This window comes from Melanerpes formicivorus, unplaced genomic scaffold (genome assembly GCF_026170545.1).
Source record: "Melanerpes formicivorus ecotype bairdi unplaced genomic scaffold, bMelFor1.0.p_v2 SCAF_2, whole genome shotgun sequence".
Taxonomy (NCBI): domain Eukaryota; kingdom Metazoa; phylum Chordata; class Aves; order Piciformes; family Picidae; genus Melanerpes; species Melanerpes formicivorus.
Genome location: NW_027142354.1, coordinates 49,796,166 through 49,810,815, shown reverse-complemented (window position 1 = coordinate 49,810,815; position 14,650 = coordinate 49,796,166). Strand labels below are relative to the sequence as shown.

Here is a 14,650-nt window from a genome sequence, read left to right as displayed (position 1 = left end):
CTCATTAGTATTGACTGGCAAGACTTAAAGGAATTTGAATGCCATGGATGTCACCTGCTAAACTGGCAGGTCATGAAGCTGTGATGAAAAATATTTCTACTTGCACAAGAGGCTAATTCCAGTTTATTTTCCAAGGTGTTAAGTATTCAAATAAAGAATGTTTAAAACTTGCACTTTCTGAATCTGTTCAGATTTCCCTTAAAATATTTGCTTTTAGTTCTCATTCAACCATCATACAATAGCAAGGATTTCTCCTCATCAGTCTGATCTAGGGCCTGTCTGTATATGGGACCAACATTTCCAGGCCTCTTCTGACTCCATCACTTCTGCCAGCATGCCAGCCACTGATGAGTTAAAGTATGTTTATTCTTATATCACTTGTGTCAGGGATTATTATTTCCACTTGCAGATGTGGAGGGCAACCACAGTGAGACTGCTCCCTAGCTCCTGGGATGTATTGAGCTCTGTCAGCATAGCTGAGTGGCACCTGCAACTGATGAACCCTGAGGCAGTGTGTTTATTTTCCTAGGCAAGAGCTGCCTAGGGTTAGACCCTCTTGGGGCACATCATCCAGCAGGGCATCCTCTCCCTCCTTATTTTAGGGTATTTATATATTTTGGTTCAGTTTAAGAACACCACTGCAGAGGGAGAGACTATTAAACCATCTGTTGCATAGTTAGATCTAGAAAAATACAAACTTCCTCCAGTCTCTTTTCTTTCTGTTTTAGCAGCACAGAATCCATTTTGCTACTGGCACCTGCATCTTTTTGACCCTGGACCTCTGCACTGGGGAAAGAGCATCCCAAGAGGCTGGCTCTGGAAAGCTCACATATCCAGCAAGTGACTTCTTAACCTCAGGATTCTAATTAAAAAATGCCCTTGAGTCAGCTCCAAGTCAGGTAACAAAACAAAAATGTCCCAAAAAGCCTGGAGAGGGATGGGTGTTCAGTAAATAAGAAGACCTATAAGACCTTGCTGTTGGTGACAGGCAAATGGTTTCAGCACATAGACCTTAGGTCTTGAAAGTGTTTTAAAACTGCCTATGTAGAGTTTCTTTTTTTTCAGAAACTTTCTTCCCCTTCCCAAAGATCTGATTATTTAGCAGAATTGAACAGTGAGTGGCTGAACAAAGAAGGAACTCTGCACAAGCTAATAACATCATTTTTGCCATAAATTCCCTGTTTTGACTTCTGTGAGCTGAAACACAATATTTTCCATGCTGAAAGAATTCATTAGAGCTTGATAAATAGTTTTGGATAGACAAGATATTTCTTGAATGTGATCACTTAGGGGATTCTGAACAATTGCCTACCCCTTACCAATCTTCAGAAGGATTTTCATATATCATTGAAACTATAAAATGGAGTTTTGCCTGTAAACCATTGACTATCTGCTTTTTATCAATTACAACTAATTTGTACTTTAACCTCTTTTCTACTTTTTTTTTCCCCCCCAGGTGATTGTAGCTTTCCAGTAGGAGAATAAAACATTATTACATGTAACAAATAGAGCATATCTAAGGACATGCTTTCAATGAAATACATTTCAGACTTTTGATGTTTGTGGTCATTAGCATGAAGGTTAATGATGATAGGAATAATAGCAAGCAATAGCTGCTGAAACTCTTACAATGAAAGAGCAACAAAGTGAACATGAAGCTTTTATGAGCTGACATTTATAAGCATCTATTATCCTAGTATTTGACTAACTCTGCCACTTCCATTTTGCTTTAAGGTTTTTGCATTTTTATATACCTAAAACATTGCATGGAAAGCTGATGTTTTGAAAATGGGCTGCATCATGATAAAATTTGCCACCTGGTTGCTGTGAAATATATGCTTCTGTTTCAGTTGATTCCCTATACAGGGGGTGATAGATAAATCCAGAAAATCTAGACTCTAGTGAAAGTGCTGTCTGAGTTGATGATCTTGGAGATCTTTTCCAACCTAAATGATTCTATGATTCTAAGCCAATTTAATTAAAAGGGGAAAAAAAAGGGAAAATATCACAGACTTCTGCTTCTTAGTATATATAGAACACACCTCAGTGCCACTGAATGCATTAGAGGCTTTGCCATTGACCCCAGAGGGTGGCAGGGTGCTCCCTCTAGAACAACACCCATCCCTTCTTTCACAGAAGATTTCTACCCTTTTCCAGCCTGCCCTTCAAGTCTAGTATGTACTAATTAAATTGGTCTAACAAATGAGTGGTCACTGACCCAAATATACAAATGTAGCTCCCCTCCAAAAATTATGAAGCCTGTCAACAAAAAAAGTCTGTGTTTTTATGTGCTGTGCTTAAAAATCCGGTTTCAGGAATGCATAATAAATATAAACTAGAGAGAGCTCTTAAAGATGGGCTATAGCTGATTTCCCTTTACAGCTTGTCTTTGAGTTTCTCTGGTTGCTAAGATACTAGCAGTGTTACCTTTCACTATGTCTTTGGGATTTGAGGATTTATAGTCTCTTACCCTCCTGTAAAAGTCTCCTCCGTTTATTGCATCCATACATTTACTTGCACCTTTCCTTTCAGAAAGAGCAGGTGGAGAGTGTAGGTGAGATTCTCCATACATATAAAGGCAGAGACCTCCAGTTACTCCAGTGGAGCACTCCTACCTTCCAACCACTTACAATCTGGCCTGGTAAATGCAGCTGCTTTATTTAGAAACTGACGGTTTTGAGGTTGTGTCATATCAGGTAATGAAGAATCTTCTATAAATGCAAATAACTTTGCTGAAAGATGCCAGAATGGTTTTAGATGAGGGTTCTAGTTTTCAAAGTTAACTTCCAAATCCTGTGCTTGAATACCAGATTACCTCTGTCAAAACAATTTTGATGTCTGAATGGTTTTGTGTTTCAGTGCTCTACTGTCAGCTCTGAACCACTGTGAAGCCTCCAGGCTGGGTAAGTTATCTTCAGGATTTTATAAATGATGATGTCCATTTCCAGAAGTGAAGATTGAGTGATTTGAAAGAAACTCATTCTTTAAAGTTCATCACTTTCACTAAGCGTGATTAAACACTATATAAATTAACATTATTTGCTGATAGAAAATCAAAGCACTTGCCCCCAGCACGCTGACATTTACAGCAGTGGAGAACATTTACACATTTTATGCTTATAATAACAGATGAGGTATGAAATGGATTCTGATAATGCTTTGAACACCATGGAAGTCTTGTCATTTATCACAGCATAGGAGGTTGCTCTGGATCCTGACCATTATTGGGATATATTTCTGTTCGTTAGAAGTAAAGAAAAGCTCTACTTCAATGATGGATAATGGATGAATCTTCAAAGGTCCAGTAAGCAGGTTCTCTTCAAGCAAGACCCACTGTACTTCTCATCTCATTTCTTGGAGCGGTTTTGTTGTTGTTGTTTGTTTTTATTAATAAAGACTTGGGTAGACAAATAGCTGATGTGGTTTGTGTGTAACTCCTTGCTGCAAAGGGATGAGACTCTCTCTTGAGATGCTCTGCTGCCTTGCATTTCTGTGAAATGATGATATGCCACAAATAACCACTTATGTGGAGTGATCTCAAGAAACTGCAAATTAGTCTAAATTTTAAATGAATGCAAGTCAAATTCACTTGTGCTGCCAGAATATTCCTTTTAAAGAAGCCACCTTCCAAATAAGTATCAGGATTTAAAATATTTATTTGATGTGTTCTTGGACTCCTTTATTGAAAGGTGCTGGAGAGTTAGATCCCTTTGGGCTGTAAATTTTTAGCTTTGGTTTTATTTTTTCATCTGAGAACCAATAGCTTCAAGCAATATTCTGGCTCTTTGATGTCTCTGGACTATATTCCCTCCTTACTGTGAAACTGAAGCTTATCAAAAGGAGCAAAGGATCTTAAGAACATATTCCCATAACTTATATATATGTTCAATTTTTTGGAGAAATCTTATTTGAATCATTGCAGCAACAAGAGTAAAATCAAAATTGTTTTAGACTGCTAAGTGTGAGGCCAATCTTCACAGTCCTTCACACTTAACCAAGAACATACACAGATGCATGCTTTGCTCATTCTACTCATAAAATATGTTAGACAACTGAAGCCCTGACTAACCACTGAGAAATGGTTGAAAGTAGTTTAAGAATTTTGTTTGGAAATCTCCAGAAGGCCTTGGACATGTTCCTGTTCTTCCTTTGTCATTATGCTGGTCTCGGTTCTTACTAGTCCAACTGCTACTCCACCCCATGCACACAGTAGGAAAGTGAAGAATCTGCTCTCCACCTCAAATCTTGATTTAGATCATGATGTTATTGGCCAGAAGATGCTTAAACATTGCGAAAGAGGAACCATTCAGACTGAGCAAATAAGGATGTTTGCTCTCGCTGGCAAATGTCTTTAGAATTAAAGTCTCAACAAAACCAGACAGGCTGTAATACAACTTCACTTGAATCCAGCTGATTTTAAATGGGCTCTACCGACCTGCTTGCAGCTGGCTGAGTCACTTTTGTCTTTTTTTAAAAAATAGAGCCAGTAAGTGTACAGGAGTTTCCTAAATTATCTCTCTGAGGTTAAATAGAATAACGATAGTAAACCAGAGAGGATTACAGGATACAGAAGGAAGGCCCTGGGTGTGTTTGGACTCATCATCCAAAGCACTGGGTACTTATTTTATACATTTTTTTCAGTGACTGGGAGTAATACACTCCTAGCATCTGAGGTTTTTTTGGATGCCTACCATCTCATGCAAAGTACAATGCCCAGGAAGACTGAAATATCTGATGATCCACTGGAACAGCCCACAGTACTGCAAGCACAGCAGCTATTAAACCAATGCATTCAACTTCAGAGCCCAGCTTTGCTTTCTAGCTGGCTTCGAACTCTTACAGAGACTACAAGCAAAATGGGGAACAAGATCTGAACAGCAGAAAATGTAACAGAGCTCTGACAAATTTCTTGTCAGAGTTATCTGAAGTAGTTGAAGGGATTGTTGGTGGCTCTTGTGCCACCCTTCTGATGCAGGTAATAACATACAGCAGAGAAAACCCTCCCAGTGCCGGCAGCAGTGATGGGTTAAACTGCTTCCCCTCCTCAGTCCCATAGAGATCTTGGCTTAGCGTAGCGGGGCTGAATGGATGGCAACAACAAAGCAGCATCTAATGACTTGGTTTCTGTGAAGTCAGTCAAAATTCTGGTTTTGTAGAGCCCAAACCTGACATTTTAGTTATAGTGATGATCATTTGAAGAACTCTGCTCTCCTGTGGAAAAACACAATAACCACATGAGTTCTTTGGGCACTAACATGGAAAGAAACCTGCAAAGTATGCCTAGAGGTGGGAGCGTACTTCAGTAGCTGCATTGGGGATGGTGAATAAATAATCATCACCTTCAATGCCTTCAGACAGCAGACATCTACCCCTTTGATATTTTTGGAAAAATAACGATTCAGGCTCTATTCATTCTCAGTCTTGTTTATGTAGCTGAGAATAATCAGGTGTTATATTAAAGAGCCAGGCAGCAAGTACTGTTCACAGTTGTCTCAGGCGCTGATAATTGCAGTAAGTTCCAATCACTGGCAATGTCAAAAGTACTTTGCAGATCTTCAGTGTTATTTGGTCACCTCTCTAAATCCCACCCTCTGTGATCATTATCTTCAAGAGTCTCTTTGTCTCTGCATTTATATTTTTACTCATCAGTGCCGCTTACAAGTACCTAATCATGCTGCATCCTGCCCGCAGTCACCTTACCCTAAAGCAAACAGCTCTGTACTCCCACATCACCTCAAACTGCAATCAAACAAATGAATTAAACATTGCAGCATCAGCCAACAAAGTGACAAAATATACACAGTTCATCCTTGGGAAAACTTGTTTCTGTGTTGGAGCACAGCACATACCTCTCCACACAGTTTAAAACCTTATTTTGTATTTCTGAGACATCTAAGAGAAGACAACAAACTGGATTCTTCCCTTTGCCTTTTTTCTTTTGCCCTTTTCCCAGACCCGTGCATCCCTCTTGCACATTCATGTAAAGTTGTTATCCAGCTTGTATGGTAAGCACCCCTGTTGTGTGGCCTGCTAGATAGAGGAGTGGCCTCTGAAAACACAAATTTGCCACTCATGGATGACAACATGAAAACCACTCCTTTGCCTCTGTTTTTGTACTCTCAACAACACACCAAGTCATAACCATATTGTATTTATTACTATAAAAACATTTCACATTTTGCAATAAAATGTATAAGAAATTTACATCATCTTGAAGTTCAAAGGAAATGGACCATTTAACACAAAAACATGGCTATAAACTGTAAAAGCTTGATCCTAGGTCTTGTTACCCAAGGTCCATTGCCAGCCAGTGAGCAAACTTTTGAGCAATCTCGCACTCCATTAATGATAATGTCAGCTATGCCTAATTCCCTTCATTTTGTACATCACTTACAGTTCTATGTGTGCTCTTGCTCTGGCTACTAGAAATCCCAGTGGCAGCTATGTTACTCAGTTTTGCCTGAGCTGCTTTTAAGTAACTTCTTGAAGAATATGGTTACAGTAATAATTATAATACACAGAAGTTAAATTAGTGTTTCCTACATGGGTTATTAAACAGATCACACATTGTGATAGGTAGTAAATAGCTAAGTTAATTTAGCATGTATAAAAAATGGCTAAAAAAACCCTACTTCAATCAGAGCCAGTGTTAGATTCACAAAAAGTAGAGATGGCTTCAATTTAAACATAGTTAAGGTTTCATCCCATATTGTAAAGGAAAGCTTGGGAAATGGTCTCACTAGTCAACATTTCTATAAGAAATACCAAAGTCACCTTTCATTGCATTGCAATAGGTAGTGACGATGGTGACGTTTTATGGTCTGTTTTTTTCTTTTTTCCTTTTTTTTGTTGTTTCTCCCTTGCATCTTGTTGCCCTGTGATACTGACAAAGGTGAATCTATTATGCATATTTAGGCCATTCTACACCAGGTACTTACTGCAATGTGACTAATCTTCATATATTGCCTGTCAAAGTCTCCACTGAGATCTCCATCACCTACTGAATGTAACCAGCTGTGGGGAGGAGCATGATTTATACTTGATTGAATGCAGCAATACTACATAATAATACAGAAAATAGGAGAAAGGAATTGAATTTCTAGATGAAAAAGCACAGACAGCTTTAGGATTCTGGAACACAAATCTTTGAATTTGACTTATTTTATCTGTCTACTTTTGTAGGTATGAAGAAGTAGACTCCATTTATACCCAAGTTGTCCTGTCAGTTCTTGAAGTTCAGTTTTAGCATTCTTCTACTTCGTAAACTCATTTGTCCTTCCCTTAACAGTATCAGGTCAAATCACTGCCTGCACAAAAATACTGAGCTTACTGTTCAGGGGAAACAGACCATAGACATGATATTATTATATGAATCAAGTCAATATATTAAAACCCAGACCATTCTCTAGCCTCACTCTAGCCTCATTATTCTGCAAATACCTTTAATACCAGGTGGTAACATATTTTGCAGGCAGAACTGTAACTTTTAAGTTAGTAAGTTGTAACTTTTAAGTTAGTAAGTTCTAAGTTCAACAGTAAAAGCTAGAGTGGAATCTGTTGCTGTAAGACTTGGCTTAATACAGAATGAATTCTCTTTCTATTACCTCAATAGCATAATAAGATTGAAATATCACTAGTACAATTTTCCCTATTACCAAGAAAGGAAAATATTCCTTGATGAAAGAAAGTAATTGTACATTTCCCAGCAACTCTGTGATGTTCATGGAACATTCCTCTAATGAGACAAAAGCAGGTAGATCAACAAGTCATGTAATGACAAAACCAAACTATATATGCACTTAAGAAAAGTTGCATATTAGAGGTATTATTGCACTACTCCACACACCTCTCTCCCCTTCTGCAGTGAACATCATCATTAAGTAGAAAAATACTTTTTATTTTCTCTATGGTATCTTTTTCCACATGGGCTGTGGATCCTGTTCCTGATTGTTTCTTCAAAGTGTCACTGCGCTCACAGATCGCCGATGGCTTCCGTGGCTAAAGTTGTTAGCATTATCTTTAGTTAGCTTGCCACTGTTCTGTCCAGGAGTTGTTACCCTGCTGGGTACAACAGGGTAACGGCCACAGAAAGGTCCTGCTGAAGGGTCTGTAGCAGTAGATTCTTCCTCTGCCCACCTATTAAAGAAATGGTAGCCTTCTTCAGGTATCTGCTTCCTGAGAGGATTCACTTCAGATATGGGAAGTCCCTGACTTTCTGTGTCTCCAGACACAGCTGCTGTGGCTACTGGATGTAAAAATGGTGACACACATAAGTGGCTCATGTTTTGGTAAAGGTCTTCATTTGGTGCAGATGATGCTACAGGTGCAACAGAAGTAGTTAGTATTGTTGATCTCAATTTCTGGATTTCAAGGTCCTGTTTCTCTTTGGGAAGCTTATCTAGCCGCTGTGCTTTCAGAATCAGAGATGCTCCAAAGGTTCCTCGTAGAACAGAAATTACAAATCTGATGAAAAAAGGAAGAGAATGGATTGTGTTACCAGTGTTTCCATCCATAACCTGAGTCATATAACACAAATCCCATTGCTAATTTTCCTTTCTTTACAGTCATCTGGTAGACACAGTATCACAGTATAACTTAGGTTGGAAAGGACCTCGAGGATCATCGAGTCCACCTTGTACCTGGTAGATTGAAAGTTGACTTCTGTATTTTTATGCAATGTGGAATTATACACTTACCTTGACCTTTATAGAGTCAACTAGGTGTACATAAATACTAAATAAATAATAACAGTGCCACCTGATTGCTGAACAGATCAAGAAGGATACAGAGATGATTACTAGGAGATGCATTAATTGAGGAGATTTGGATTATATTTATACTGCTAAAACAAGCTCAAGAAGGGCTCTTAATTTGATAGATAATATAAACCCAGACATTAAAAAACCTCATCCTGTTGATTTGCTCAGGAAGCAGTAAATAAAGTGTGTCCTACCTGCCCTTTGCAGGATGGAGAACTTACATAACTATATATTCTGTGCAGTGAGAGAGCACACATTCTCTCTGTGTCAAGTCAGTTTTGTCTGAAAACCAAAGTCTCTTGCAAAGCAAATTTCTAAGAGTATTTGACCTTAACATAGATGGCCTCAATATTTATTTTAAAACAAGCATGGGGACTCTTTGAAATTGTATTAAGAAAGCTGCCACCTTCACATCCTGCTGCTAAATGTATGCATAAATAAGTATAACAAGATTAAAAAGCCTAATGAGCTAATTACAGAATAGGCTTTTTTAAGGCAGTGGGTTTTGCAGGTTTGTCTGCAGAAGGAGTGGATAAACACATACTGGGCTGTGCCTGTGCTCAGACTAGTCAGTCCCATAGAATCTCAGGTCTGGGAACTGTGCAGTTAGTAGTTGCAGTTGGACTGCTAAGAACACCACTACAGAGGTCATAGGTCTATCTGTGTGGATCTAGTTTGGATCATATCGTCCTGTCTTTCACCTCAAGTTGTCCTCTGTATCTTCTGTACAAGTTACAGGTGGACCAGACAAGAGGACAGAGAAAGGAAGCAAAACTCTGTCTTCCATCCTGTTCAAAAGGCATGTAAATCTGCAGCATAGTGTTGACCCCTCAGTGCTGGGTTGAAGGTTAGACTGGATGGTCTTCGAGGTCTCTTCCAACCAGATGTATTCTGTAATTCTGTGAACAGTTTTCACTTGCTCCTGCCCTTCCCACAGTCCTGCAGGATGTGAGACCTGTAGGACCTCTTCAAGGCTTCCTGGCAGACCACAGTCTGCCTTCTAAACCTGGAGAAACATATCCAGTTCATGTTTTGAAATCCTCCAAGAGACATAGTGCCTGGCCTTGCCAGGCAGAAGAAGATCCCTTTCTTCTCAGACTCGAGGATTTTAGTACCTTATGCTGTGCTGTTCATGTCCCAAAGCCAAGTTCAGAGGCAGCTTTGAGATGCAGATGCACAGAAGATGCATTCTGTACCAAGCACTGCCAGACTATGCTCCAGGGAGAGCCCACATGTAGAAGGGACACCGGTGAGCACCCCCACAGTGCCTGCAGGGTCTCCAAAGTATCAGCTAGCACAGAAGGCAGCAGCAAAAGGAAGAACCAAGGAAAGCAAGGACTTTAACAAAGTGTCTTAGAAAGAAAGCAGAATCTTAGGGCTCCAACTGGTTTCTGAAGGAGATAGCAGGGGAGCAGGCAACATGGTGAGATGAACCAACTGAATTTAAAATCAAGCACATTCTAACAAAAGGTGGTTTCACTACTGCTATGATACTCTGGCACAGCTAAGTTGTAGCAGAAACTATGGGCTGGATAATTTGTGAGCTGCAGACTGCACTGAAAGTAATCTGGGTACCTATGTGAAAGAGCAGAAGTTCTCCACTTTTGAAAATATAAATGTTTAAGCTCAATGTTCTGTTGAGGCACCAATGATCTTAACCTTGCTGAATTCCCAAGATGGATATAAGAATTTTCTAACCTCTTTTTAGGATGTAGCTCAGGGTCAAAAATGACACTGTGAATGAAGGCTGACAGGAAAATAAAAATCACATAGGAACACAACAGACTGGAAAGAGGTGCCCTGCCTAGAAGACAAGAGACCTTGCTGAACTATATGTTGTTTATCCTGACCTGAAGTTATGTAACATGAAGCCACAAGAGCATCTTAACTCAAAGGGGCAAATACTAATTTGAAGAAAAATATTATGTAGGCTTGAAAGATTCAGTTTTTTAGACAAAGTGGAGGCTCAGATTCTAATGCCTTACAGCACTTACAAAACAGATACTAAAAATATTTTCTTGATTCCTGCAATACAAATGTGCTGCACTACTTTATGACAATTAGGAGGAGAAGGAGACCAGGTGAAAAAAAACTCATTCCTTTCATGGTTCAAGCACGCATAAGCAGTGCAACTCAGACAGAGCTTACCTGCTTAAAGAATGATTAAGATAATAGGGACCAAAAGTAGTAAGGTTACCATATACATGTATGGAAACAGAGTCATGTTTTCAAATCCATTTTTTTTAGCAGCTTATCAAAATAATTACTCCTCTCCAAATATTATTTAGCCTCAGTTAAAGCTATCTTTAACATAACTGATTTGTTGCACAGAGTAAAACTCAGAAATGCAGAAAACTGTTTCATTTAGAAACGTTACTTTTGGCTTAGTAATGCACTGAAATGTGCTTAAGAAAGAGATTAAAGCACATAAGAACATTTCAAAGGCTTGCCTTCTAGCCTTGATCAGCAAGACAACATTGTGTCTATGATAGTGAACAATTGTGTAGCAGATTTGTGCTGGTAAACTTTGAAGCACCCCAGAAAGTAAGGTTTTCCCGATGGGATAGCAAAAGCAGTAGATATGTAGTGACTCATCTAGGGTTATATAACTGGATAAATTTATGGCTCATGAACTGGAAAGTTGAACCCAGCCATCTGACTTTCATACTGATCACTTATCCCTGTGCAGTACACATGCCCAACATATCATATCATATCATATTCCTATACACAACATGATTATTGTTTCATTGAAATGCCTGCATGTCCGCAAAACAAAGACTGAGAGGAAACAGTGCAATGTTCCAACCTTGGCAGGAGTGCGATGACCGGGGTAATAAGACACAATAACCAGAAGGTGGGCTCTGAAAACTGTCTCTCCATAATCCAGTATGGGTTGGTGGGAGGGTTGCAGACCACGCAGACGGCATTGTAGATGAGAGAGAAGATGAGGTAAAACAGCACACTGCAAATCATTGTTACCAGGTGGAACAGGGTCTGTAAGCAGAATTGAATGAAATGACAGCCATGCTTGTGAAACTTGGGCTCTGGGTGTATGACAAAAGGTTACAAAGACAGGTTGGAAAATACATAAGCAATAATCCAGCTCCTGAAAAGTATAGCAGGAGAAACACCTGGAGATTAACCTACAAAATAACAGTGACAGTGAATGCAGTTCTTTAGGAAACATATTCTCATATATTGAAGTAAGTAAAAACTGTGTCCTGTCCTGGTCCAAAGGCACAGTAGAAACAAAATCTGTTGCTGCGCCCATGACGGTATTATCCTGAGGGTAATAATTCTGGCATATTGTGAAATCTCTGTGCATCTGTTACGTGCTTTTTGTGACCCAGAATTCAGGTAAATGACTCTGAAAGACAATGCCATGCCTACACAACATGCTACAGTCACAAAAGAAAAAGAGCAGGACAGGTCAAACACATACCCATGTTTTCATTTCTAGTGCCTGGTGCAAGAGAATGGTCAGGAGGGAGATGGTATTGATGGAGTTTCCAAAGGAAAACACATCTATGTCAGAGCCCCTGTAAGTCTAGAAAACAGGCAGACAGACTGTGATGAATCTCCACTATTCAGAAGTAAATTTTTCTATTTTTAAAGGATGATAGGAGAATACTAATGACCATAGTACTTACCAAATAGGGGACAAAGAAACAAATGAGGCTCTGATAGAAGGCATCCAACATTGTAATAATAAACGTTGACAGCTTGTATATCTGCAGGAGTTTATAGATAACAATCATTATGATGGGGGACACATATCTAGTGCAGACATAAATGCTGTCTGTTTTCCTTCCATTCACACCACTGATTATAGCTAACCGGTGTCCCTTCATGAGTAAATGCCTCCTGAATAGCTGATTTAGCCCAAAGGCTTATCTTAGAACAGGCATTTTCTATGTTAAATAAAGACAAATTTTTGGAAGAGGAGATAGTCAACTAAGAGTCTTAAAAAAACAAATTTCATGAAGCTCCATCTCTCCTCAATGGATCCCACTCCTCAAAACCATTTTCAAACAAAGCTCTTCCTAGAGCTTTGGAAATGATCAAAAATCCTTTCTGTTGAGGTTCATTCTGTTGAAATACCTATTTTGTGACAGTTTGATTTGACTACTGATGATATTTAAACTTATCTAGTGACCTCTGGGGCCATGCTTCCATAGAGTGGGATGCATCATTGGAGTGACAGAAGGCTAGGCCTCTGCTGTTTCAATTCAGACAAAATGTCAAAGCAAAACCAATGACCTCTTCAAAATGGTGAAGAACATTTGTTTCATATATATCTGAGGTTCAAGAGCTCCTGAGAAAAAGGATGGAAAATCCTACAGAGACTCCTCAAATTCTACACTCCCTTGCCTAGGTTTTCCCAAATGTTAAACACTATGTGAATCCCTAGTGATAATCAGTGCTAAAAACTCACAGTCCAGGATAATGAAAGTTGGTATGAGGACACAAAAATTCCTAAGTGTCCTGCAATTTTGTGAATGAAAACTGAAGCCACTTCAGGTTTTGCCCATTAACATTTTGATAATTTCCTGTTAAAGATATAAGGGCAGTTTGGGAATAAGTGCTACTGCACTGTGTGTATATGCAAACCCAGATATCTCTGCCTGTATATGTGTGCTCCTTGCAAACACACAGGGAGCAGACTGGTTCTCTAAACCTGACAGGCAAACTGAGATGAAAAACGTGGTATATTTAATTCATGTTTTCTGAGGTTTATCACTACTGACTATTTCATATTTAAGGTAGAAGAACTTAATAAATGAAACACTTCATGCCTGGAACAGCCCAGACAGCAAATTTTGATAAAATCCTTCAAGAATTTACAGCTGTATTTCTGAACTTCAGAGTAGAAAACAATGTTGGGTTGTTTACTAGTTTAAGTGTTTGCATTTTCTTGACACTTTTTTTCTGTAATCATTTTAACAATAATTTTTTTCTTCAGTGGGTTGAAATTGTTTGAGGCACCAAATCTGAGCAGAATTTAACCTAAACTATTTTACCCTCTTTTGTTATGTTTCTAATCATGCTTTATTAATTTCTCCCTATGCCTTAACTGAGGAACTTGATAGGCATCTATGGTGTATGCATATATACATACACATGTGTATTTGCTCCATCATCTCTTCAGATCAGAAACACCAAACAGGGAGATGGTTCACTACTAACACATAACTTTACTCATTAGAATGCAGCATGATGATTCCAAACTGGGTTGCTCCATATATTTAATGGCAGAATAAACCTTCCCATTTACATTTTCCAGCTGTGACCAAGCACTCTCACTTCCAGGAAGCAACTTTAATCATGTGTTCCTCACCAGTTCTTCTGGCAGCTACAATGACACCCTCTTTTAGTGAACATCAGTAAACTAGAAACCATACATGGATCATTTGGTTCCAAGTAAATCTAAACTCTTCCTTCCCTCCTTGCAAAACCAAATCCCCTGTGTTCCTTTGGCTTATAGAGCAGTTATTTCAGCAGTCAAGACATACCTCTGAATTTTGTCCATTTTTGTACAACTCAGGTAAAACTAGAAGTGTTTCTGCAGAAACATGTCTATCCAGGACTCCAAAGAGAAGAGGTGGCATTGAGGTGAAGAAGAGATTGAAAAATATCATCTGCCAGTAATCTATCATTGTGTTGCCTGAGAACCCACAGAAGAACTGGTACCAGAAGAGCAAGTTGACATAGCTCTGTGGAGAAGCAAAGACAAAAACCATTCTGTTACATGGCGAAATGTGGCTCCCCACTTGGGCAGAAGCACATCCTTAATACCAATTTGACTTCATTTTTCCTTTAGGTCCCAGATGTCATGAAGCTGCACCTTTCCTGTGGCTTCTCCTTTACATCCTCTTCTTTTCTCTATG

The 14,650-nt window shown here is 39.1% G+C and overlaps 1 protein-coding gene and 1 long non-coding RNA gene across 3 annotated transcripts in view; one reads left to right on the top strand and one right to left on the bottom strand.

The window, feature by feature from the left end:
• The first annotated feature begins 445 nt into the window (after window positions 1-445).
• LOC137445862 (uncharacterized) lies at window positions 446-3,402 on the top strand. Of its 2 annotated transcripts, none has more exons than XR_010988507.1 (3): window positions 446-899; window positions 2,860-2,903; window positions 3,249-3,402. It is a non-coding gene; the product is annotated as an uncharacterized lncRNA (long non-coding RNA). The 2 variants fall into 2 exon arrangements; XR_010988508.1 differs by having other exon boundaries at window positions 3,194-3,402.
• Window positions 3,403-6,135: 2,733 nt separating this feature from the next.
• ATP10B (ATPase phospholipid transporting 10B (putative)) overlaps window positions 6,136-14,650 on the bottom strand; it is a 51,513-nt gene continuing 42,998 nt past the window's right edge. Inside the window, 5 exon segments of the mRNA XM_068148482.1 lie at window positions 6,136-8,463; window positions 11,569-11,756; window positions 12,205-12,309; window positions 12,413-12,493; window positions 14,276-14,476. Of these exon segments, the coding sequence (XP_068004583.1) occupies window positions 7,956-8,463; window positions 11,569-11,756; window positions 12,205-12,309; window positions 12,413-12,493; window positions 14,276-14,476 (1,083 nt within the window). The 3' untranslated portion in view covers window positions 6,136-7,955.